The sequence below is a fragment of the Cariama cristata genome, unplaced genomic scaffold (assembly GCF_000690535.1).
Source record: "Cariama cristata isolate BGI_N322 unplaced genomic scaffold, ASM69053v1 scaffold43107, whole genome shotgun sequence".
In the NCBI taxonomy this organism is placed as follows: Eukaryota; Metazoa; Chordata; class Aves; order Cariamiformes; family Cariamidae; genus Cariama; species Cariama cristata.
The window spans coordinates 7,545-32,372 of NW_009629128.1; the positions used below are offsets into that span (position 1 = coordinate 7,545).

Genomic DNA, 24,828 nt, shown 5'->3' on the forward strand with positions numbered 1-24,828 from the left:
TAAAATTTTGCAGAGCAAGGATAGTTGCCAGCATTTTTGTAAGTAAAGATTGAAAAATTTGAAGTAAAACCTCTGCAATCAAATGGGTTAATCATCATTCAACTTGATTCCTGAAAGCAAGTGATCTAATCTGATGTTTAACCTTTTTCAACTTGTTGTTCCTAATCACTTTCTGGTAGATTGGTAGAGTTTTGTTTAACAAGTTTAAGTGTGGTGGCAGTGGAATTTTTTTTCCTCTCAATAATTTCCTTTCACGGTTTCCAAAGATCTGTGACTACTGATTGAAAACTATTGTGCTAGTGGATTTGGCTTATTGTATGCTAGCTGAACTATAGGTTTAGTGACTACATCTGGCCACTTACTTATTAAGCAGTAATAGTATATATTTTATTCTGACTGACTGTGATCTTTTTGGTATTTTCATTAGACAATCTGCTTCATCTTGATTCATCATCATTCCAGGATAGTGGTGTCCTTGGGGCTCTCTCTTAACATTGATATGGTACAGAAGATTTAACATCAGGTATTGTTTTGTGTCCCTCTTTCCTGCCAAAATGAAACACACATTCTAGAACTGAATGTATTTTTTTTCCTTATGTGATTTGTCTTAATGTTTTGGTTCTTTCAGCTGATGTTCACAAGGAATAGAGTCACGTGATGTATGAAGGCAAACACATACACTTCTCTGAAGTTGACAATAAGCCCTTGTGCTCATATAGCCCCAAACTGTGCAAGCAGAGGCGACTTAACGGCTACGCCTTCTGTATCAGACACGTTCTGGAGGACAAGACTGCCCCCTTCAAGCAATGTGAATATGTGGCCAAGTACAACAGCCAACGCTGCACGAACCCCATCCCCAAATCTGAGGACCGTAGGTGAGTTGTGGTTATCCATCTCCAAAGTGAGAAGTGGCTGGGACATAGGCATGAGTTTTCTTTTAAGATGTTGTCTGGTTTCAGGATAAGAGGGGAACTGGCCTGAGTGGATTGAATTCCAGGATGTTCCTTTGAGGGTTTTGTTTTAAGACCAGTAAACTTTATTTTATTTTCTGTGGGAGTCAAGTACTCAGAAAAGGGGCAGTAAGTTACTCCCAAGGAAGCTTTTGGGAGAGTTCATTGCTTTTCTCAAACTCACTATAAACTGTGGATCAAATCTGCTACACAGTACCTGCTGCTGTAATTAATTTGCTTTGTCACTCACAGTACATGCTCTTAAAAAGGCCTGCTTGTTTGGCCAGCTGTGCCAAAAGCACACTTCCATCTGCTTTTTCAGGACAAACAGCTGAAAATGCATACCTCCTGGGCTTAGGGAGCAGTGACACATAGGGACGAATCCAGAATTACAATTCAGTGTTTGTGATTTGGTACTGATCTGTAGTGTTGTATTACTGGAATAAGATAAGCATTACTTGATAACAGATGAGCCAGCTGGGAAAGTGCTGTCTACTCCCTTTCTTCCTTGCTTCCCCCCTTTCTCTCCCCGTCCCTGCCCAAACGAAGATGCCAGAGGTGCCCAGGTATTGAATGCCTTGCAAGAGATAGTACTTGAAGTTGTTGGAGAGCTGGGAATTCAAACCAGATTTCCTGAATTGCAGCCCATACTGTAACCGCAAGGACATTCTTCCTTGCTCTTTAAAACTTCCTGAACACCAGTCTCATTGGTGTTGCTTGGGCTGAAATAGCAGAATTTGTCTAATCTTGGCTGCCAGGTATATATGACTTTAATTTTTCAGAGTCATTGTTGCAGGTTTTGCCAGTAACACAGTATTTAATTAATGTGTGTGTTAACTATCTGAGGCTTGTTCTGTTAGAAATTATTTTTTTTATTCTAGAATATAAACAAAACATGCCAAAAAAAGAATCAAACCACTATTCACTGACCTTTCACATTATTAGCTGCCATTCACTAACCTTTTGCATTATTAGCAGTGTTCCCACTGTGCCCTACATATAACTTCCTTCTCGGCTCACAGCTCCCTCTCTTGTCTGAAACAACAGTTGGACTGTGCTCTAAATTAACTTGCACTTCACCTGCCATTTCACTTGAGGAGACTGATGAAGTGAGAAAAAACCATGAATGTTTGTCAAAAGCTGTAGGGCAAATGCTCAAATGGCACAAGATGAATAACTTTAAGCTGTAATTTGACAGTCGGTGACTGTTTCTTTGCTACTGTACAATTGAGGCTCTTTGGAAATAAGCTCGCAGAAATGATTGTGGAAATTGTTAGCACAAATGATATGCTGTAATTTCAGATGCAAGAGCTGACTGAGCCAGAGTTGCTGTTTACCAGGGGTCATACTTAAAAACAATAGAAATAATAGTACTTAATGACACCTTTTTAGGTCTCATATGTTCCCATGGAATTTGAGATTTTTCTTTACACCTTGAATTGAGTTCACACTTTGTTCTTTCTGATTTTTCTCAAGTTAAAGTGAAGTGTGGTCATGACATCTGGTGTATGTTATATTAGAATAATTCAATTGCATGTCGAGTGTCACATTACAGTACTTGAAGAGGACAGCAGGTGTCTGAAGGAGAAAATAAACTTTTAATTTCAAATGTGAGGATGTGATAGTTTGAAAGAATATTTTAAAAGACTGCTTCTCAGGGCAGAGTTTAATTTTAACAATAAAATTTAATGAATGCTAGTGATAAGACTGTGCCTGCTCTAAACTTTTTTTTGGCAGGCAAACCTGTATGTGTTTCTTAGGAGACTTTTTTCACACTCTGTTTGATATAAAGATGTTTGCTATGTCTGAGATGTTCACTCGTAGCTTGTAATTTTCTGTGTACAAATTACTGTCAGATGGTCATTTTGTCACAGTTTTAGACATGTAACTGTACTAAAGCAGGCTGTATCATTCTCTAACAGCTATGCTCTTATATACTTTTAAAGATTATAAAAACCAAAATGTCTTAGCAGGATGCATGCATTATATGCCAAAAGCTTCATAGTCTGTCTACAGATAATTAAAAAAAATTATTACTTGACCCCAGACAAATGATATGCTACCAGCCACAAAGATGTTTAATATGCTGCCATATTATTAGATTTCTTATTAATCATTAGCATTCTACAAATTAAATCTATTAATAGTGCATGACTTCGTTGCCTTATCTGAAGTCTAGTTTCTCTATTCACTATCTTTTTAAAGAATATATAAGGGATAATGCAGACATGGGTTCTGTATCTGTATTTCCTCTGAATACATGTCTCCTAGTTCTTATCCAAATACACACATAGATAATGAAGTTCAACTTCATTTTTAAGTATAGGGTTATTACAGTTTAACTGGGTTTACCTCTAATTTTCCTCTTTCAAGACAATCTTCAAATATTTTGTTAATATGCAAGATGCTCTCCAATTTATTTGGATCTTCCTTTAAATAAGTGACAGAACTCAATACTAGTCTGGGATGTACTGGGAAGCAGAATGCAGTTGTAGGTGGAAAACCTCGCTGTCTGGATTCTTGCCCTCCCAGTGATGTGGGAAACTGTCCAGCTGAAGCCTTCAGAGCCCCTCACCTTTTGCATGCTTCATGTTATAAAAAGTTTTAATGGATATCAACCACTGCTCTTACCATATGCGCTGACTGCATTTGACCTCACCTGCACAGAATTGTCTTTCGCATTGAGTAAGGAAGGGAGAAAAAACTGTACTAGATACTCGGTGTAATACTGTCGGCTGAGAATAACTCCCAGGCAGGTTATGGAAGTGACGAAATGAACCACCAAGGCAGGCACATCAGAATTGACTCTTGTAGGGCCAGCTTGATGCTAATGGGTTTCGTGCTCAGAGCTATGTGCAAGGGTCTGTGCTACTTGGTGCTATTCCAGTTTTCCCAGTAATCTGTCTTCCATGGAGCATGAACTACTAACAGCTTTCCTGGCATTACATCTGATCCAAAGAGTTTGGTGCCTTAACTCAGCTGGTTATAGACTGGTTCCAGCAGAGTCAGTTAATGTCTGCACCAGGCTCTGCAGCACCACATAAAGTCAGAGCCAGTTTGGGCCAGGGCCAACTAAAAAGCCATGCTGGAATCTGAAGGATGGGGAACTTGGTGTGCGTGCCTACCTGGCTCCGTGTGGGACTGGCTAGAGCCTGACAAGGCCAAGGTTGAGTTGGTCCTAATAAATTATGCCTAACCAAAATTACCTGCGTGTAGTCTTCTCTGCCCAGGAAGACTTAAGTGCTCTTCCCAGTTTCTTCTTGCTCCTTTTAGTCCAAGGTAATCAGCCTCGGTTATGCTGAAAGATGGAGTGTTAATAGACAGAGCCTAAAGCACAGAGCAAAGTAGACATGTACTGGAGTCTGCAAGTACATGTGATCTATATTTTCATTGTGTTGTGGCCTGGATCTATGGGTTTGTGTCCAGAGGTGATGCCTACATAAAATACAGTTGGTTTTCAGTGATGCAGTATGGTCAGTTGTAAGAGCCAAAGCTTTATTCTCTGCCATATAAAAATGATTCTGTTAGAGTTAAATGAACAAGCAAAACCCTAAATAGCCTCGAACTCAGAGAATGTTAGTAAGTTTATTACCTTTTCATAGGTTTATTCACCTTTTCTATTTTTTGCTTTCTCTTTTTCACAATGAAAACAGACGAGCCAGTTTTACCTCCTCACATTGGCACAAGCACAAGGTGGCAATATTTAAGTTCTGAACAATATAAGGGAAGCATTCACATTGAGCAAAACTCTTCTTTTTATTGGAATAAAAGGGAAAAAAATTCCCTTGTGTTTGTTGTGTCTGTTTATTGTTTTTTCTTCTGTCATACTGAAAGTGCTATTGTAACTGATCTCAGTCTTTTTCAAACAAAATATTTTAAAAGTGCTTAATTTTAATTAGGCATAATGCTGTTGACTTTAAGGGAACCTTTATTAAGCCCTCATTATGTAATTTTATTTTTAGAGGTGCATGTCTAAGTATGAATTTACAGTATTCCAGTGTATTCTAATAAGGACTCCACATGTTACTGGCTTTCAGCTTGCCTCATCTAGATTTATTTCTTACTTACAATTTAATGTAATAAAAAATTATTTAGACAATAAGAAGTAGTGGTACTTTTCAGCCTTTTGTGATTTATGAATCCTTATGCATGTGGGTCCCTCAAGAAGCTGCGTATATGGAGATCATTAAGGAGCATATATGAATTTCCTTTTTTACCTTTTGTGGACCCTTTAGAAGCAGTTCACACGTTGCTTCTTTAGGGGTGAGTTGACAAGTTGAAAGTCACTAAACTGAAGTGTTAAACCTTTCTTAGGGTTTGGGCTTTTCTGCTATTTTTTCTCCATGAAGACTAGGAATAATTTCATTTTAACCTATTGGTTCAACAAAACTTACTTTTCTCAGATGCATACTTATCAGATTTTAAAGAGTACCTTCATGGGTATTTCATTATCTTGTCCATAAATACCTTGATGTAGACATCACTCTACATATCTTTGTTTTCTTCTATAAGCTGCAGGTTATAGATGGGATCCTGCAAGGGCAGAAGTCTGATTGCTGGTGGCGTTCTACAGAGGCAGGAGGGCCTGCCTGTGTGAAACAGGAAAAGGATCAGATCATGGTTCCTACATTTCTAACACATGCTTGTTTTAATCAGACAAAAATTAGTTGTTTACTTCTTATTATGTTATCTGTGGCTATAAATTGTAACTCTTCTCCTCGTAATTTTCATGACAAACTTTCAAAGACTTTTCTTTTTCTTTTTTTAGTAACATGACTTTAAAAGCTTTTTTCTATTAGAAGAGCTTAAAATCCGTGTTTGTGGATTGTATGTATACATATTCCTGGCATTGTGTAAACATATTCTAGCAGCAGAGAATTTCTTTTAAACTAGATTTTGGTTTGAAGAATATTCAGCTAATCCTCTGGCTACAAAATTCATCATGTTAAACTACTGAAACAGAATTTAAATATTTATGCTACTTGTTCATTAAGTGCAAATAGTGACCCTTCTCAGCAGGTATCTCTAGTGGGATTGTCCATATAAGAAAATGCTCCCTACTGCAGTGGAATTCGTAATAATAATGTGACCGTTCTTGCAGTGAAAGAACAGCCAAATGAAAGGAAGTAGTCTTAAATGTGGTTTTTCTTGGGAGCTTTTGAAATGATCAGAATTAATGGCTTAAGTTCTTAATGGCTTTGTGAATCAGACAGTCCATTTGTTTTGTTCACTTCGTTTTGTTGAGTATTTACCCTGTAAGAGAGTAAATATTTTGAACGGTTGGGTGTGAATCTCCTATAAATAATGAATGAAGACTTTTATATCTTAAAATTACAAACTGTCACTTGTATAAGTTTTTGTTTTCTGTTACAGGTTGGGAACACCACTGTTATCTGTTCTATTAGAAGCAGTTGTGTACACTTCTTATAAAACCTCGTGTTTTGATCTATATTCACATGAGATGAGTGTGTGTGGGTTTTCCTTTAGTGATGTCTGTTTTCTTGAGATTTTACTTACAAGAGTTGATTTAATAACTGATTGCTTTTACTTTTCAAAGGTACTGCAACAGCCACCTGCAGGTACTTGGCTTTATACCGAAAAAGGAGAGGAAGAAAAAGAATGATCCCATAGAGGAGGTAAAGGTCAGGCATCAGATGGATGCTATGGCCTTCAGTCTGACAGTGCCCACCCTGGCCTTGAAGATGCCCAATGGACTGGATGGGATGTCCCTTTCCCCTCCAGGGGCTAGGCTTCCTCTCCACTACCTGGAGGCAGAATTAGAAGACCCCTTTGCTTTCAATGAGGAGGATGATGACCTAAAGAAAGGGGCAACGGTGAGGAAAAAGTTGCAGAGCAAGTTGGCTCAAAACCGGCAGCGCCAGAGAGAGACAGAGATTTTAAAAGTTCGCCAAGAGCACTTTAGCCCCCTTCCTGCACCTTTGCAGCAGCAGCCTCTGCAGCAGCAGCACTCCCATCTGCCACCTTCATCAGCTTCGTTAAAGCCGACAGGGCTATCGCAGGGTGTAGTCTGCAAGTCACCTCAACCTCTGAACACCAGCCTACCAATGCAGGGAGTGGCACCCACCACACACACTATAGCACAAGCCCGGCAGTTGTCTAACAAGAGACCTCTGCCTCTCCTACCACCCACTAGGGCTCCTGTCACAGACCCTCCAAGGACTGATCGGGTCCTCATGAAAGCCACAGCCTTCTCTCCGCACTCGTCCTGCATGAGCCGGCTACAGAGACTGGTGAAACTGTGCACTCGAAAACAGCAGCTGGACACTGATCTGTTTCCACATTTAGGTGGGTAGATAATAAATGCATTGCCACCTTATTTTTTAACCTGAAACCAAAAGACAAAAGAGGAATGTCTTCCTAGCCCTGTCCTGCATTCCTCTATGATCCTTACAAAATAACCCTAAACTAGGTAATCTCTATGTGAAGGGAATGCCTGGACCCATCACATATGGTTTATGGCATTTTGGTTGTTTATTCTTCTTAATGTTCTGTTAACCATTTGAGAAATCAAACTAAAGTATAGAAAACATTACTTGGATGATACAGACATCATATAGAAGGTTTGAAACTTGAGTAGTAAAGGTGGTGCCAGCTGTACCTACATGACTGGACAAGGTTAGATTGGATGTTTGATATATGACAAATGCATGTTACAACATGAGTGCAAATAAAAGTTTGGAGTTTTAGCCCATCATTCTCTGCAGATCCAAATTTCCCGTTGACTGGGAAAATTGGAGCACAAGAGAATTTTTCTTGATGGCCTATTCGTGTGCAGGAAGTGGATGAACAAAAGCCAAAGACTACTGCAGGAGGGCAGTACTGTTGCAGAAGGTAATTGGGGGGTGGAGTCTTGTCCACATGTCAGTGCAGGGATAATCTCCTGCTCACTTATTATATAGAAACTGTAACAATCAATTGCTGCTTGTGAAAATGTAAGTAAATATAACCAACTTTCTGCTGTGGTAGTAGTGCTCTGTAAAGCTTTAAAAAGGCAGCTGACCTTGTGGCTTATTTGTCTGATTATGAATACAGTCCTAGGTACACCTAGCTGTCCTTGTCTTCCTCATCCTCCAAAGTTACCTTACTTTTCTGCTTAGTTTTAGATTGTACTTTTCTAACAAGTAAAGTACTGGCGTGGAAAAGGGAAAGATGAGACTGTGTGATATTAGAGCAAGAATGACATTTATGGGTTTTTTTTAAAAAAAAAAGACTTCAAATAAATCTGGACGTTCTTCGTATAACATCTTATTTAATTGCAAACATCTGTAATTTTTGCTGTTTCAATTAACCTCTTTTTAATTTGCTGTTAAGATCTGCCCTTTGGCACTCATGGGATAGCTTGTCTATTTGTTCAGAAGATAATTAGCATCCCATAGCATGTCTCCAAAGGACATTGTTCTTCAGAAAACTGCTTTGATGGTCCTATATATAATGCAGGTCTTTTGAGGACTGGCAACTCCAGAGGCACTTCTGAGTGTCACAGACCCCAGTAGCTTAGAAAGTGACCTGCGCTTTGAAAGACTATACAAAGACCACTTTCTGTGTTTAATGTTTTACATTCTCAAGTGGTGAAGAGAATACGTTTTCCTGAAAAAGAGGCATAGTAAGAAAACTGATTAGACCTATAAATGTACAGTTATGCACACACAAAACTGTATGTGTATGCAATTAGAACATTTTATATTTGGCAAAGTAATGGAATTAATATATAAATTATGTGAGAGTGGAAAATATATTTGTCATTTATTTATACTATTAAAGATTGCTTACACCAGTGCAGAGAATTTCAGGATTTCTTTTTTAGGATAGAGTTGCAGTAGAGATGACTGCAAAGAATCTTTAAAAAGATGCAGCCAGTTTTATGTGTACCTACATCAGAGCCATGTAATTGGATATTAATGTAACTGCGTTCTTCAGTGTGAGTATAGCTGAATCTGGATTAGATTTTATTCCTTAATATCTACAGTGCCCATTAGAAGCAAACAATGCAACCTCTAATTTTATTTTTAAACTTTGGGGAGATAATTTGTTACATGATGTCAATTGTTGATACCTTTATCCAATGATTTAGTTGGTTTTTTTCATTTCTTTATGGAAGGGGTGAGAGTAAAAAAAACCAAACATTTAAGTTGAAAGTATAATTCTGGCACTTTATTAAATGTCTTAAGATATCTTAATTTAGTTCAAATGCATGTCTTAAAAATAGGAATGAAGATCAGAATTTTCAGGATGCTGAAGTTCCTGAAAAATAGGGTTTCTGATATTTCTGGTTTATGTTGAAGTGTTGCTTTTAAATGATGAAGGCACTCCTGACGATTGTATTCCAAGCGTGTGTGTGTGTGTGTCTAACTCTGAAAGTAGGTGACCCAAGTATTGATGCATTTCACAAATTCAAAGCCTCTGACTTCAGAACCATCTCAGATACAGCCATTTAGTTTGTTTTTAGCGAAAATAAAGTGCTGCTTAACTCTATCCCAACTGCTGCTCCATTTTCAAGGAGCACACAAGAAAGTGAAAAAGTAATAATGCTGGCTTGTAAATGCAGCTACGGGATTTTATCCCACCTACTGCAAGGAATTGACAAGAATTCCACTGGATGTGGGAGGGACAGTAGGAAAAACTACAGAAGGTGAAGCTCCAGATAAGATGTTCCACCTGAGAACTTACTGGACTCTGTTTCTGGCTGTCCTGGTCAACGATTGTGTTTAGCTTGACTAACTGAGGCTGCTGGGGCATACAATAAGTTGATCCTACTGCATCATCATTAAGCAAAAGCATGCTGCTTAGTAAAAGTGCAGGAGCATTTGCATCTCTCCCTTTAGCTCTCTTTTTATGCTAATGTATGCATTTGGCAGGCAATTACAGAGACTGAGCAGAGGAACATCCTGTGTAGCTGTGTATCTATCTATGCCCATACTGCCTCTGTCTTACGGTTTTCCTATTCTCCTTGTGTTTTGGCACAGAGCAGGGGTCAGAATATAATCAGAAATTAAAATGGCCTGTTTAGATCATACAGTATTAAAAATTAACAGGCAGTCAGTTCTTTGTGCCAGGGACTTCTCTTGTACTTCGCATCTAAAGATTCCATGTGTTTGGTATGAAAGCTGTAATATTTTTCTGTGGGTAAGAAAGCTGGTGATATTTATTCCACTGCTTGTGGATAAAGAAGCCAATAAGGATTTTAAAAGGAAAACTCAAATTTGACAAAAATCAGTGCGTGCTATTTGCACACTGTAATGGAACTGTTACTGCAACTTTTCCTGTCTAATTGAGAATATGATATGATTTAATCAAACATAATTATGCTTGTGACTATACTACACATTCATCTTTTGTGCCATAGGTTGCTCAGAGACTTATATGAGATGGATACACTTTTCATCCAGCTTTCATATTTTCAATTCCCTTAGGGCTGGATTGGTCTGAAGACAGTGGAGAAGAGTTGGAGGATTCAGAGCAGACCTCCCCATACCAGGTTGCGTGGTCTATCCGAGAAACCCTCGGCTATGAGAGACATGAGTGAGTATGATTCTTTAGTATTCATGCTGGCCTTGATGGAATAAATCATGTAAATGTGAGCTTTGCTTCAAGTGGAGTCAGTGGAACCTAAGCACTTGTTCAAGTGCTTTACTGAAACAAAGGATTGTTTGAACTCATTTGTTTGTAACAGCTATGAAACAGCTTGTTGCCTTCTGTCCCAGTTTCCACGTAACTTAGAGACCTTTGTGCAGTCTGCTGTCAGAAGGATGCATCAGGAAAGAATTTAAGCTTATTTGCCTAAGATTAATTGAGTTTAGTGGGATTTATTCATGAACTTGTGTGCCTTGCTGAGTAGAGGTATTTCCTGAATTAGAACCAAATGAAGGGAGTTCCTATTGGTTTCTTGTCTTTCCTACTATTTGTGAATAACTTTGTTAGTAAACTTATTACATTTTACTTTACCTTATGGTAATTGTGCAGGATGTTGTTTTAATGTGTTTTTTTAAAGGGCATGGCATTTCTTTTCATAATTAAGTGTTGAATAAACCTCTGTCAAATAGTTGGGAGCATTGAAAAGGAAGTGTCATTGAAGGGATAAGCACAGCAGGTGTTAACTGCTGGTGCAGAAAGGCTTATGGTGTTCTCCATATCCTGCTAGGTCATGAATCTGAACTTACAGGAGGATATGATAATATATGTCTATTAATATAAATTTTAAGTTGCAAAGTTAAAGCAAAGCATCCCAAGCATAGTATTGCAACGAAACTGAAGCATGTTGACAATAAAAGGAAATTAGGGTCTCAGTAAAATTTGGTTATGGTGTCTATAACGTGATTCTCTTTCACTATGCAACTGAACTTTTTGATACTACAACTCTCTCCCATTTGTTTAATTTTTAAATATCACAAAGTAATGATGTTAATGAAACTTTATTTTGCTGTTACATGGAAATTCTGAAACTTACCAGAACTTCTGACCATCTCTAAAGATTGTTCACGTGGTGAACAACAAAGCTGTATCTCTCATCAAGACAGACACCAGGATACTAAATACTGAGAGCCTTCAGTGAATCAAAGCTTAATAGCAATGTGGAGATTTTTCTTTTTTAAAAGAAAGTTTTTTTGTTTTTTTTTCTGTTATGAATGACCATTGTTTTTTAGGGCATCAGCCATCAGAGAGAGAGTGAGCTTTCACCAACATTACTTTTAAGTTAAAAGGCAACTTTTAAATAAACTGTCTTGGGAAAACATGAACAGACTTTCAGGCTTTTAAATCATACATGATTTTAAAAGCAGATATGTCTATTAAATAACTTCCCTTACACTATTCTCTCTTTGACATTTGGTCTGGTTCTTCCATAGATCCCTATTTTTTTGGTCAACTTGTAAAGGTCATCTCTGTGTGTTTTGTCTTCTATTTGTCTTAACTTCCTTTGGATTCTTCCTACTTTTTTCACATGCTGAGAGAAAATAATGCCTTGTCTTGACATTTTCTGTTCCATTCTAGCATTTTATGCATTTCAGTTACACACTGTCTTAACTAATCATGATGGATAAATTTTTGTATGGTACTGGCTGCTTTTGTACTTCCATCAGCCTGCCCAGTGTTAGTTCTTCAACAACTTTCCTAATTTTGTTTGTGGATAAATATTGATATATTCAATTGATGTCAGCCTTCTAAAACTTTAATTCCTATTCTGCAAGCTTCTGTAGAGGTTTTTATTACCTGAAATGTTTCATTTTGACACTTTTGCAATGTGGACTGTCTGCTGATGAAGATGAATTAGTTCAGACTATTTCTTGGATGAGTTGATTTGTCAAAATGACTCTGTCTTGCTGATTTGGTGGTACAGACTAGTGGCTCCTAACTTAGTCAGCCAATGACTTGGTGTGGCTCTGAATTTTGGAGGCTAATTTTACCAGAAAAACAATGGAGATTGTTTCCTAGTACTTTTAGATTCTGAAATCGTGTACCTAAACTTAAGGGAATTTACATGCTGTTTTTCATAGTAAAATTAAAGCTATTTTTTCCTCTGTTCATTTGTGTCTAAGCTTGCGGTCTCTGTGTGAAAGGGATAACTCTCCACCAGCTAGCTGCATTCTGTCCTTTTTCATTTGACTTCGTGAAAGACAGCAGGAGGGATGCTTCTCGGAAGAGATTAGTAAAAGATAGCTCGTTCCCAGCATTTCTGGTTGTATGACTGTGGGGGGAATCCTCTAACTTTCTGTTGAGGTTCTTGTGTCATACTCTAGCTGCTCTTAAACTCTCAAAAATTCACGAGAATTGTTTAAAGTTAATGTCTTAATAGCAATGCATTTTTGAGTTCACTTGACTTATGGCCTTTTAATCTGTAAAAATCTTATTGTTGCAATCATCGGTAGAAACACAAGCCAAATGTTTGCTTTTATTATTCTGTCCTTTTAATTTTGAAAAATGGGGTTCCTGTGGTCACAGGCTTCTGGGATGCAGTGCTTGGAGGCAGGCACAAATGTTTGAGTTCAAATAGGAGCGCAGGAGTTGGCACTGGGCGCAGTGCAGGCAGGGTGGCTGGGAGGGAAGGCTGCTGGGGTGTGAGGAATTCCTTGCGGGAGCAGTGATTTGGAGGGAAAGCAGGGCCTATTCTTTGCTGCAGATTAGTGAAGCTTCCCCCTGGGATGATTCGATTACTGGGTCTTGCAGTTTAGAAAGTACTGGAAAACAAATGACTTTAAAACAAAGTAATTTTTCACTTCTCACACTGAAATATAGCTAAAGTGAGCGTTTCAAGTAGCAAGTTTGAAATGGGAGTGTGAGGATTGGAGTCCCTCCTCATACCAGCTCACTCAAAGGAGCAAATATCAACGGTGTATTGTCAAAGTTGGATTTAATAACTCCCAGTAACTAGAAGAACTAAAAGGAAGAAGGGAAGGTTCTTCAGCTCCCCTCTTACAAAGGGTTTTGAAGTACAGTTGCTGGGGTGTCTCAGAGCAGAGAGGATGTTCTTCTGGTTCCCTGATGGTGCCTGACTGCTCGCGCTACCCTTTTGCTCTTCCTTTCTGCTGCTTCGTGTTGCCTTTGTTTTCTTCATAAACACTCAGCAATAATTCCCCTGATGTTTACACATGACAATCTTAAAGGGAAGGGTTGGGAAGAAGCGTTTTGTATTATCAAATGGTTTGCGTGCACTTTCAGAAATCTTTTAAAAAATGAAATACCACACATTAAGTTGAACTTCAGAAGTTACGTATGCAGCTTAAGAGAATAAAATAAATAGAAGTTGGTAAACTTGTTTATGAAAGGACAATAAAAGTACCTTTTGGTTTCAGTACTTGCCTAGTGGGGGGAAAAAATAAGCAGGTGTTATTGTGATATTTGTAGGTTTCTTTGAACATATAAATACGTTGTGGTTAATCTTACTGGCCTGGAAACAAAATTTTGAATAGGCTTTTAGAAACTGTTTGCCTCAAAATAAGCCCTTGTCCACTGTAAGGATGATTTCTTTCTACATCTTGTATCTTATGTCATCATCTACTTTTTTAATATGATCTCATAAACTGCAGTTCAAAATATTTTAACATATGATGACTTTTTTCTGTCTGTTTCAATGGGAGGGAAGTAAAAAGTCTCAAATATAGACACATTTGAATTAAGAAAAACTCTTTCCACCCAAAAGAAACACTTATTTTTCCTAAGGAATATTCCTGTCTTTTCTTGAAGTTAATTTGTAACCATTTTAAAAATTAAATCAGTATGTCTGCAACTTTGTTTAAAAATCTTGTCCCAGAGCAGTAATGAAACATGTAAGACCTTAAACCTACCTGTATCTAACTGATCCCATCCATGTGTTCCTGTTTTCTATTAAGACATTGGAAAAAGGTAAATCTGTATTAATTGGCACACAATTAAATTTTTTTAAACAGGTCATTTTTCCCAGTAGGCATTCTCTCCTAAGAGATCTTAAAAGCATATTTCCCTTTCATTTTCAAAGTGAAAAGATTTTAAACATTACATATGTTAAATATTTTTAACAGTTTGTATTTACTGCCAAGCATTTAATTGCAGAGGTTAATTACTTGTAATTTATGCTGTAGAAAATAATCTGTAATCTGTTTTAAAGAACAAAATACATAGTATGGTTGACTTTTGTATAACGCTTTATGAAAACGTGCATTTGTGTCAAGGCAGTGTTTGCTCCTGCAGAGTTTTTGTGGGCAGCCTTAGCAGAGATGGATGCAGTCTCTTAAATTTGGCCTGCGTGTGTATAGAATAAGAGTTCCCAGAAAGAAAAGTAGGTCTTAGTTGTATTGCCTTTCACGGACAGCTATTCTGCCTGCATTTCTGGATCTTACTTTATTTAGTAAATATCATGGCTGGTATTTTGCATCTCTTCTATCATCAACTAGTTGTGGTCTGCTTTGCTGTGCACAGGTTTGGATGTCAGCTCATTCAATCTCATTGGCCAAGCTCTGCAGTCTGAATCTTGGGAGCTTTTGATTTGCTTCATTTATTTGGATTTGTTTTACTCCCCCTGCCCTTCCTTTGTTTTACAGATAAGAAAGTTAGCAAAAAGTTTCTCTGTTCCATAAGGAAAAACTTAAAGGAAAAACTGAATGAAATGTGCTTTGCTTAGATTCAGTGTACACTCTTTATTGCTCCATGAACAAAAAAATCATTTTGCAAACTAGTGCTTGCTGTGGAGGACTTCTGGGTAGCTTGATGGACCTTGTTGTTTTAAGAAGTCCTAATGACAATTTTATGATGTTTCATGATTTTTACTTCATTTAACTGAATGTGTTGACGTGGTTTGGTGGTCTTGTTGATATGTGCCTGGACATTCAGAAAGCCAAGATAAATGGGAAATGGCTTTCTTAAGGAAACAAAGAATTGGATTAATCCTTCATCTGGTCATTGCTTAGCCCAGGTCTGATTTTCCCTCAGTACCTTTGGAGTTAAATGTGAATTTCTTCTCCGTGGTTGTACTGTAACTCAACTTTAACTCTGTGACAACAGGAAAGCAGTATCAACTGCTAGCTGTGTTAGTGTGTATTTCGGCTTAGAAAGGAATACACCACCTGGCACAGTAAAAGGAATTGGAAAAAGCGAGCAGTTTTGGTACTTGCTAGAATTTGACCATCTTCTCCAGCGTGACCTTTCTTCAATAAATTTCCACTACATAGTTCCCCACCCTTATCCTCTCCATTAATTGCACTTTGATTTAAGAGTTTGTCTCATTTGCTGAGACATTTACAGTAAATAAAGGTTAACAGTATAGATTTTTTTTTGAACAGCAGGCTCCAGACATTTAAATGTGTCAGACTTGATGATAAATTGATGTAATCTCTAATAATGACATACTAAGAAGGGTAAGTACCTTTAGAATTCAAAAGAGATCCTGCTCTTACCATTTCTCAAGCATCATTTCAGTCTTTGGATGTTTGTCGAGCTAGAAGATGGGTGCCAGCTTAACAATTCTATTAAAATGACAAATTAGCTTCCGTGAAAAAAACCCCAAACTTAAAGCCCATTTGTTTTTATTTTCCCTCCTTCAGGTCCGATGATGACAATGCAGATGACAGGAGTTCCAGGGTGACCAGACTTTGCACTTACTTTCAGCAGAAATACAAGCACCTCTGCCGCCTGGAGCGGGCAGAATCTCGTCAGAAGAAATGCCGGCATACACTCCGGAAAGCCTTGCTGCAGGCGGCCAGCAGAGAGCCGGAGCGTGCTGGGCAACTGATACAAGAACTTCGAAGAGCTACGTGTGCTCATACGAGGTTAGACCTTCCCCTGTGACTACAGTAACTCCAGGTCTGGACAGGGTGGAGATGGGCAGAGTATCCAGCAGCTGAAATGCTGAACTCTGAAACTGGTAGGCATGCACAAGGCAGAAAAACCATGACACAAATGCCTGTCAGCAGAAGGAAATAAAACATGGCATACAGTGTTTTCCATGAAGACAGGCATTCTCCAGCTTTGTGTTTTAAAATGTGCATCATTTGTTCAGCAGTATCTGGGCCCGATTTCTTAAATGCTACAAAAAGAGTTAGTAGCCTGCTAAAATTTATTTTTATTAATTAATCTATGTACTTTGTCTGCCTTCAAATATCTGATGCTATACTAAGCCCAGTTCTTTACAAAGTGTGCAATCTTATCTGCAGTTCACTGCTTCAATTCAGATTTTGTTTTTCTGACAGCTTTTTTTGAAAAGTCTGTACCTCCTCTTAATTATCTTCCCAGCAAATCAAACTTAAACTCATGCTTTTTGTTAGATTTAACTCAATCTAATCTTAAAAGAAACTTGGCAACAAAATAAGTATCTTCAAACAACTCTGAAGGTTACCTTCTGCGGGAATTCTTTCTAGGTAATGTCAACATCCCTCCAGCTGTTGGCATACTGAGAGCTGGTTGATTCATATTTGTGCAGGAACAGAGTAAGTCTGAACCCTGGCATTATGTCTGGGGTATCAGCAACATCCTTTTGCTGTAGTGGTTTTGCTTTACAGGATGTGTCACTGTAGGGGGTAGGGGGTTCTAACATGAGAAGCAGACTGGAGCAGGGAGAGTATATTCTGGTTATGGGATGCTTTTGTTCCTGGACAGAGGGCTGTGGTTCATGACAGTTGGAGGGTTTATTCTTGGGGAGGTGGAGTGGTGCTGAAGAGCTGCTCAGAGGTGTAATGTAGAGGTACATTACTAGTTTATGAAGTTGTGTGAATGTCTCCAAACTTAAACTACAGCAAAACCTTGCCAGAACTGGCGAGCTCTTGTTGGTTTTTTTTCCCCATTTTTTTGCCTTTTGTTACGCAAAGATGATGTTGTTTTGGGTAGACTGACAAAGCCAGGTATGCCTGTCATCACTGCTGTGGTTAATTTAAGTAACTACACAGTCTTTTCAGTTATGAAATGTTTCTCAGAAGTATTATTGCTAACTAAAATTTTGCTCAGTCAAAGTGCGGTCGATGACAGAAATGGCTGAAGGAAAACAGTCAGGCTACAGGCAGCTTTTTGTCAACCTAGAAAACAACGTGTACAGAGGTGAAAGCCAGCCCTGGAATCACCAGCTTTATCTACATGAAGGTGACAAATGCCTTAAGAGCAGGCTAACACCAAGCGAGCTGTGTAACGCTTGCAGTACTCATCCACGTTGCTGTCTGGTTGCCTGCTTGCAGCTCAGACTCAAAGCATTGAGACTGTGCTGAGGAAATGCTCAGCTCCGGGCACCTGCTGGTGGATTGGGCTGTAGCACGTTGATGAAGGAGAGCTTTTACCCATGTTGAGCACGCTCAGGGTCTGCCGCTCCAGAGCTCAGTCTAAGTTTGTCTGAGCACATGCTTGCATGTAAGCTCTGGGGATGCTCGGCATGTTTTGATTTATGAACAGGCTTGCAAGTGCACTTGACTGCCCATATAGGCATACCCAATACATTGTATTCTAAAGATTGACCTTATTTTCAGGGTCACCTGTGTTGACGCTCACCTACTGCTGTCCTTGGCTCTGTTGCAAGGTGTTGTAATATTTACATGGTAGCAGCACACAGCACCTCTCATTACAATTAAGGCCCTGTGAAATAAACAATAATCCTGTTACTGCAGTCACACCTTCACCTGTCATTGACATCTATTCTGTATCCCTGTGTAGAGTCTGGTAGTAGTGTGCACCCATCAGGATCATGACACACACACATGTTACAATTTTTCATCCTACTGTGCCACATTCGGTGCAATAGTTGTGCTAAGTAACCGCCTGAGACCGGGTTTTTGGTTCTAAACTCTTTTATGCTTTTTTTTCAGCACAAGCCAAGCAAGGCAGAGAGATGCAGAACCAACAACCTGTAGTGGGACTTCAAAGGGAGAACAGTGCACTAACAAGGCCCTTCCATTCACCAGGCATTGTTTCCAGCGTATCCTCTTAACTCTGTTTGGGAGTTACATTCAGACGTGGAAGCTGTTCTGTTTTAGAGTTTTTTGTTTGTTAGGTTTTTGCATTGACAAATACATTTTTACAAAGAAATACCTATTTGTTAGTGTCTCATCAACTACTTTGCTTTTAATTTGTCTGTGTGATTTGGGTCTGTAGACAGTGAAGATAAGCAGTTTCCCACTGGTATCTATTATAGTCACATCGTTTTACTTTGTAAGATGTATTTAGTGGGTGCAAGAAGCCTTTACAAAAACAATCATCGTTCACGGATGATTTGGTACAAATCATGTGGTTTTCGGCCTCATGGCTTTGATACAGTTCTTGGTAGGTTCCAATAGACTACCTCCCTATGAAGGGTTTATGGGAACAAGTTTTTACACATAGTATAAAGACATGATTTACACTGACTAGAAAGACTAGTATAAAATCTGATACTTTGCATTGTTTAAAGAAGCAGAATAGAAGGAGTCACAGAATCCATATTCTAGATGAGGAAGAATTCCCAGTGCTTGGGATTTCAAGCAGAGCCTGAAAAAGATGTTAAGAGTCAATGCATGAAGATTGCAAAAATGAGGGGAGAGCATTACATGTGAGGTTTGATTCTGGAGACTATAAACAGGCAGACTTCTGACCTGGAATGCTTAAGAATTCTGCAGACTTTGTCTTTTTTGTTTTTAGCTGAAGAATTGTTGATGCTTTGTTGAAGTGACTCCTTTTATTGGAGCTTTTAGGTTTGGTATTTTAAGTGACTAGTGCTGATCTGTTCCAGTTGCTATCAGCCTGCGGCACCTTGTCAATCTTTTTGGGTTGCAGATACCTTGTTTTTGTTGGTTGATTTTTGCAGGCCCCTTAAGAGTAGTCTGCAGAGCGGTTCAAAACCTCTCTGTGAGCACCACCGTGTGCAGCTGTGTTTGGGATTTGCATCATGACTCTGAATTTTTTTTTAATTTTTTTTTTAAAGTTTAAACGCTCTTGCTTGTTGGTGTGCATAGAGCAGAGAAGTCAAGACCTAGTGATTTTGCATTTGTGACCTTTTTTCCCTCTGCACTTTCTTCTCAATGGAAACAGTCTCCCTAAAGTGAACAGGCTCTTGGTTCTGACCCACCTGTCCAAGTCTGCCATCTGGATTGTTCTGCAGGTTTTCCGTTTTCTTTGTCCTTTCTTTTACGTTTTAACATTTTATCAACATACATAGTGATGTTGAGGTCTGAGAACTGTTCAAGATGGAAGGAGTGCTTCTAATGTTGTTTGAAAAAACACAATGAAATATCTGTTTGATTTGCTGTAAGTCTGGAAACATTTTCCCTCCTGCAAGGGATTTTTCTGAAGGAAATCTCAGCAAGCTTACGTTTGGATTTACTTGACCTTTCTGTCTGATTGCACATCTTTTTTTCAGAGGAGCAGGAAGGATCTTGAAACTTCTTTGTCTGTGCTCTAAAGATAAATGCCAAGAATGTACCTTAAAGGATTGAATTAAGAAATACTCTTTCTTTCATGTTTCAGTATGGATTGTCATTAGTCTGTAAGGAAATAGTCCTGTTGACTACACTGTTCCAGCTGCTACTATTGATCTATTGATTAAGACTCCAGGAAAAGGCTTCTTTTTGCTAAGAACTCATTAGTGAAATGGCTGCTTCTATAAAACTGTCTCATTATATAATAAAATCATTAGAGATTCTGCATGAATGCAGTTTTTCACTTTAAAAGTTGGGTTTGAGCCTTACCTAGCTTTGAACTTGAGTAACAAAGTTAAGGTACTCATTAAAAATAGCATCTATGGACAGATAGAGTTGAAGGCTCTGATCTTCATCAGATTGATAAATCAAAGGGCGTTCCTCCATCGTTGCCTCATGTGTTATTCCTGATGCAGAAATGCACAGATATCTTGTTGAACCGTTCTCAACAGCTCTTCTCAAGTTGCACAGCCAAGTTTGCAGATGGTCAACAGTGCTCTGTGCCAGTTTTTGACATTACACATCAGACACCTCTGTGCGAAGAACATGCCAAAAAAATGGTAAGTACAAAGCCAAAACTGTAATTATTTGTGTATTCGGATGATCAGTAGCTTTAATGCCAGTCTTTCTATGAACTCTTGCTTGACAACTAGCAAGTTTATTAACTTAAGAGCTCGTTTCCTTTTGTTTTTCTTAAGAGGGTAAAACATGCCCAACATTCTCAATTAGTATAAAGTATGTTGTGAAAATCTTTTACATACTTTTGAGGATATAATAAAGTATGCATGAGAATATCTTCACTGGAAGAAATTTGATTCCTCTCTTAAATTGAGAAATAGAAAATGATTGTGAGAGATCCTGTGGTCATTTTATTTGGGCTCACTCCTGGCCCTTGGATCTGTGTATAGTATGAGTGTGGTATGGCAACAACACTGCATCTCAAGCAGTCTCAGTACATGGGGCCCAAAATATTTTCTAAAGAAGGTGTGGATAGCAATTACAAGCAGACAAATAATGGTTCTGCTACTTTATTTACCTTTTGGTGACTATTAGAGTTTACCTTTAACCTCCTTCAGGGATCTATGGATCCCAGAGGAAAAGTAGTGGCCTACTACAAGTTGAGAGAATGCAGAACTTAAGATGATGTCCTCTGCTCTCCTTTTATGCCTCTGATCTTCCAGAACAAAACTTTTAGGATGATTCACAAACCCATTTCTGTCTTGCCCCTCCTTCAAGGCATTAAGTGTAAAATTGCCTTTTTTTTTTTTTTTTTTGGGGGGGGTTGTTGTGGGGTTTTTGTTACTGTTTTTGTCCAACCTCTCCAATACTTGTGAATTATGGAGTTTTCTGGTTTAAAATGTGAGGGTCTGCGCTACACAGATTTGTATGGGATTTTCCCCCTCTCCCAGGTGATCTTCAGTGTGTGTCTCAAGGTTTACTTCTGTAGCACATACAGTCCTCTGCCATTCTGAGTATGATGGCAAATGGAAACTGATGGTTTGATTTGTTTTTCAATTGGTCAATGATTGCTGTTCAAAAGCAATAAGGCCTTAGTTGTTTACCCACATCCTTACGCTAGCCCTACAGTATTATTAATTCTGTTTCCTCAGTGCTGTCTCTCTTTTATGGCAGTGGGCACTTGAAGGTACTGGCTTCAGCTGCTGCACACTATCCCCATTATTGCCACCTCACAGCAGGGTTCTGTCTTTAATACTTACAGGACAGCTGACAAAGGTTACAGTTTTGCACTGGTTTGGTTAGGGTTTACTAATGATGATTTTTAAAGTGGCACTGCAAGATCTCCTATTTAGCCTACCTCATAATTCAGTCTATGTGATTTTTGCCATTGGGATCAATGAGGAAGGATACAGCTTAATTTTTGTAACCTCGTCTGGGTGTAAGTTAGCAATCTCTCTTGCATCACATGTAAATGTCTGTGGAATGTCCAGGGGGAAAAAAGCAAGGAAAGTAATACTTGTTCTTAATATGCTCCCATTGCTATTGTTTTATTCCCAAAGGACAATTTTTTGAGAGGGGACAGCTCCCGTAAAGTTCAGCACCAGCAGCAGAGGAAACCCAGGAAAAAAACAAAGCCACCTGCACTTACCAAAAAACACAAGAAGAAGAGAAGGCGAGGCCCACGCCGGCCCCAGAAACCGATTCCTCCTGCAGTGCCCCAAGGGAACCTCACCATGCCTGCCAGTGTCTCACTGCCGGTAGAAATGCCCCACATACGGTCAGTGGTAGCCCTGTCCCAGTTTGCCCACTGCTAGCTTGAATGTTGTCAATGAGCCCTGTAGAAAGGTATGATGCTGCTGTGCTGATCAGCATCTGGAGTGGGGCTAGAAATTACATCTCCATGTGACTGTTAAACAAAAAACCTTAGAGTGGGTCATTTCAGATTTGAGCAATTACTGGGTTTGATGGATAAAATGTCTTGCTCCTGATGCTGCATCTTATGTATTTAAACAATAGACTAAGTATAAGCTTCCTAAAGAAACTTTCTCAAAAGCATTTTTTTCCTAGATGATGGGGTGGGTAAGGTGTGGGGAAACACCCATTGTAGATGGATATGCATTCATAGTTGTTATTTAGGAGGAATCAGAGTTGAACACCAGAGACTAATGATACTTTATATCCAGGAGCCCTTCCACACCAGAACTGAGTGCCGATGAGCTGCCTGATGATATCGCCAATGAAATCACAGACATTCCACATGACTTGGAATTGAATCAGGAGGACTTCTCTGATGTCCTACCACGGCTGCCCGATGACTTGCAAGATTTTGATTTCTTTGAAGGTACCATTATATTTTATTTTATGCTAATGTGAACAGAGTCAGTGAACTGAAGAAGTGAGTGTTTCTAAAATGCATTTTGAGGGCTTATTTGTTTTCCTACAGAGGTAATAAATTCTGGACAAGGAAGTGTGCATTTGCTCTATTGTTTTGTTTGTGAGCTCTGAAGTAAAGCAGACTTTAAGGCAGCTGGTGTGTGTAGTTCTCTGCTTGCTCTTATAATTACTACTCTGAAAATCCTAATTGGTTTCGTATTTTAATAATTAATTTTATGTTTTTACTGCCTGTCAGTGTTGCAGTTTAATCAAGAGTGTTCTCAGTAATGGCATCTTTCTGCCATTGAGTGGGGCTGGAATCACAGTCAATGTTCACCTTTGATAAAAGCAGAAGAGAATGAGAATAAAATCTTTAAATACATTCTTGAAACTAGTTTTTGTTCAGACATGTGCCCGAATTTCTGTATTCGAAAGCTCAGTACCTATCACCTATAACAAAGAAATTAGAACAGCCCAGAGTTGGGGTACGTGATTTCTTTGGTCATTTTCTAATATGATGTGACATCAGACTGTGTTTGAGTTGAAATTAACCTAAATTATACTGACTGTGTAAATTTTAGGTCCAGGCTGTAATGTGGTAAGTAGAAGGTTAGTAATAAGTATTTGTGTTCTTGCAGCATTAAAGAAAATTTTATTTACGCATTTTTACTTTAGGTCTGGTAAGTTTGGGAGGCATCTTGTATTGTAGTATACAGAAGAGGAGGGTGGAGAGAGGGAGTTCCATTGAAGAGGAAGGTGTAATTTCTTATTTTTCTTACCTTGCTTACCTAGTGAACACTGGTGAATGAATTTTTCTGTGTACCGCAAGCCATTCTGGAAGGTTATCATACACTGCAGCTCTGTACTGAACTGTCTGTACATCTGCCTCCTTAGAGTGCCAGTGCTGGGCTCACCTGAGAGAAGCACGCTAACTTCTGGTGTCCCTGTTTCTGCAGGTAAAAATGGAGATCTCCTTCCGACTACAGAAGAGGCTGAAGAACTAGAACGGGCCCTACAGGCTGTAACTTCTCTTGAGTGCCTGAGTACCATTGGAGTACTTACACAGACAGATGGTGTGCCAGTTCAGGAGCTGTCAGATAGAGGGATAGGGGTGTTCTCTACAGGTGCTGGAGCTCCAGGAATGCAGTCCTTGAGTCGAGAGGTTAACACGGATCTGGGGGAGCTGTTGAATGGGCGTATAGTACATGATAATTTCTCCAGTCTGGAGCTGGATGAGAACTTGCTCCGTTCTGCTACCTTGTCCAACCCACCTACGCCCCTGGCAGGGCAGATCCAGGGGCAATTCTCAGCCCCAGCCAACGTCGGCCTTACTTCTGCCACTCTGATAAGCCAGAGTGGCCTTGGGGAGAGAGCCTTCCCAGGACAGTTTCATGGACTTCATGATGGCAGCCATGCCTCCCAGAGGCCCCACCCTGCCCAGCTGCTGAGCAAGGCAGATGACCTGATCACCTCACGACAGCAATACAGCAGTGACCATTCACACTCCTCACCCCATGGAAGCCATTATGATAGTGAGCATGTGCCGTCTCCCTACAGTGACCATATCACATCCCCTCACACCGCATCCTTTTCTGGTGATAACTTGGCAGCTACCTTCTCAGCAGAGATGCCCATGATGGCACAGCACTTGCTCCCAACTCAGCTGGATGTGCCACTTAGCGGGGTGGTCAACCCCAGAACTCACTGGGGAAATCTTCCTGTCAATCTTGGGGACCCCTCTCCGTTTAGCAACCTTCTTGGTGCAGATGGACACCTCTTGTCCACCTCCCTGTCCACACCACCTACCACCTCGCACTCAGAGACCACACAGCCTGCCTTCGCCACTGTGACCCCCAACAGCTCCAGTGTGCTTCCGGGGTTACCGCAGACCAGTTTTAGTGGCATGGGTCCTGCCTCCGCTGAACTCATGGCCTCCACCTCCCCTAAACAACAGCTCCCTCAGTTCAGCGCAGCCTTTGGGCACCAGCTGAGCTCCCACAGTGGCATCCCCAAGGACCTGCAGCCCAGCCACAGCTCCATAGCTCCTCCCACGGGCTTCGCAGTGACCGGTGCCACCGCTACCAGTACCAATAATGCATCTGCGCCCTTCACCACCTCCAACTGAGCTTGTCTGCCTGGCTCTGTGCAGGTAGATGGGGGACCTGTGTTTTCTATCTTTCCTTTTTCCTTTT

The 24,828-nt window shown here is 39.6% G+C and overlaps 1 protein-coding gene across 1 annotated transcript; it reads left to right on the top strand.

Annotated features, from left to right (window-relative positions):
* The first annotated feature begins 450 nt into the window (after window positions 1–450).
* INO80D (INO80 complex subunit D) lies at window positions 451–24,828 on the top strand. Its single transcript, XM_009705051.1, has 10 exons — window positions 451–523; window positions 629–875; window positions 6,508–7,256; window positions 10,382–10,490; window positions 15,980–16,204; window positions 18,221–18,330; window positions 20,231–20,364; window positions 21,823–22,040; window positions 22,447–22,604; window positions 23,593–24,828. Exons 2-10 carry the CDS (start codon window positions 658–660, stop codon window positions 24,759–24,761), a joined length of 3,090 nt encoding a protein of 1,029 aa, XP_009703353.1. The 5' UTR covers window positions 451–523; window positions 629–657; the 3' UTR covers window positions 24,762–24,828.

Bases quoted from the DNA above. Each gene is read 5' to 3' on its own strand.
- INO80D (XM_009705051.1), top strand. From the start codon at position 658: ATGTATGAAGGCAAACACATACACTTCTCTGAAGTTGACAATAAGCCC. The intron at 16,205-18,220 runs GTTAGACCTTCC...CTTTTTTTTCAG, and splicing joins GCTACGTGTGCTCATACGAG to CACAAGCCAAGCAAGGCAGA. The intron at 18,331-20,230 runs GTATCCTCTTAA...AGAAATGCACAG, and splicing joins CACCAGGCATTGTTTCCAGC to ATATCTTGTTGAACCGTTCT.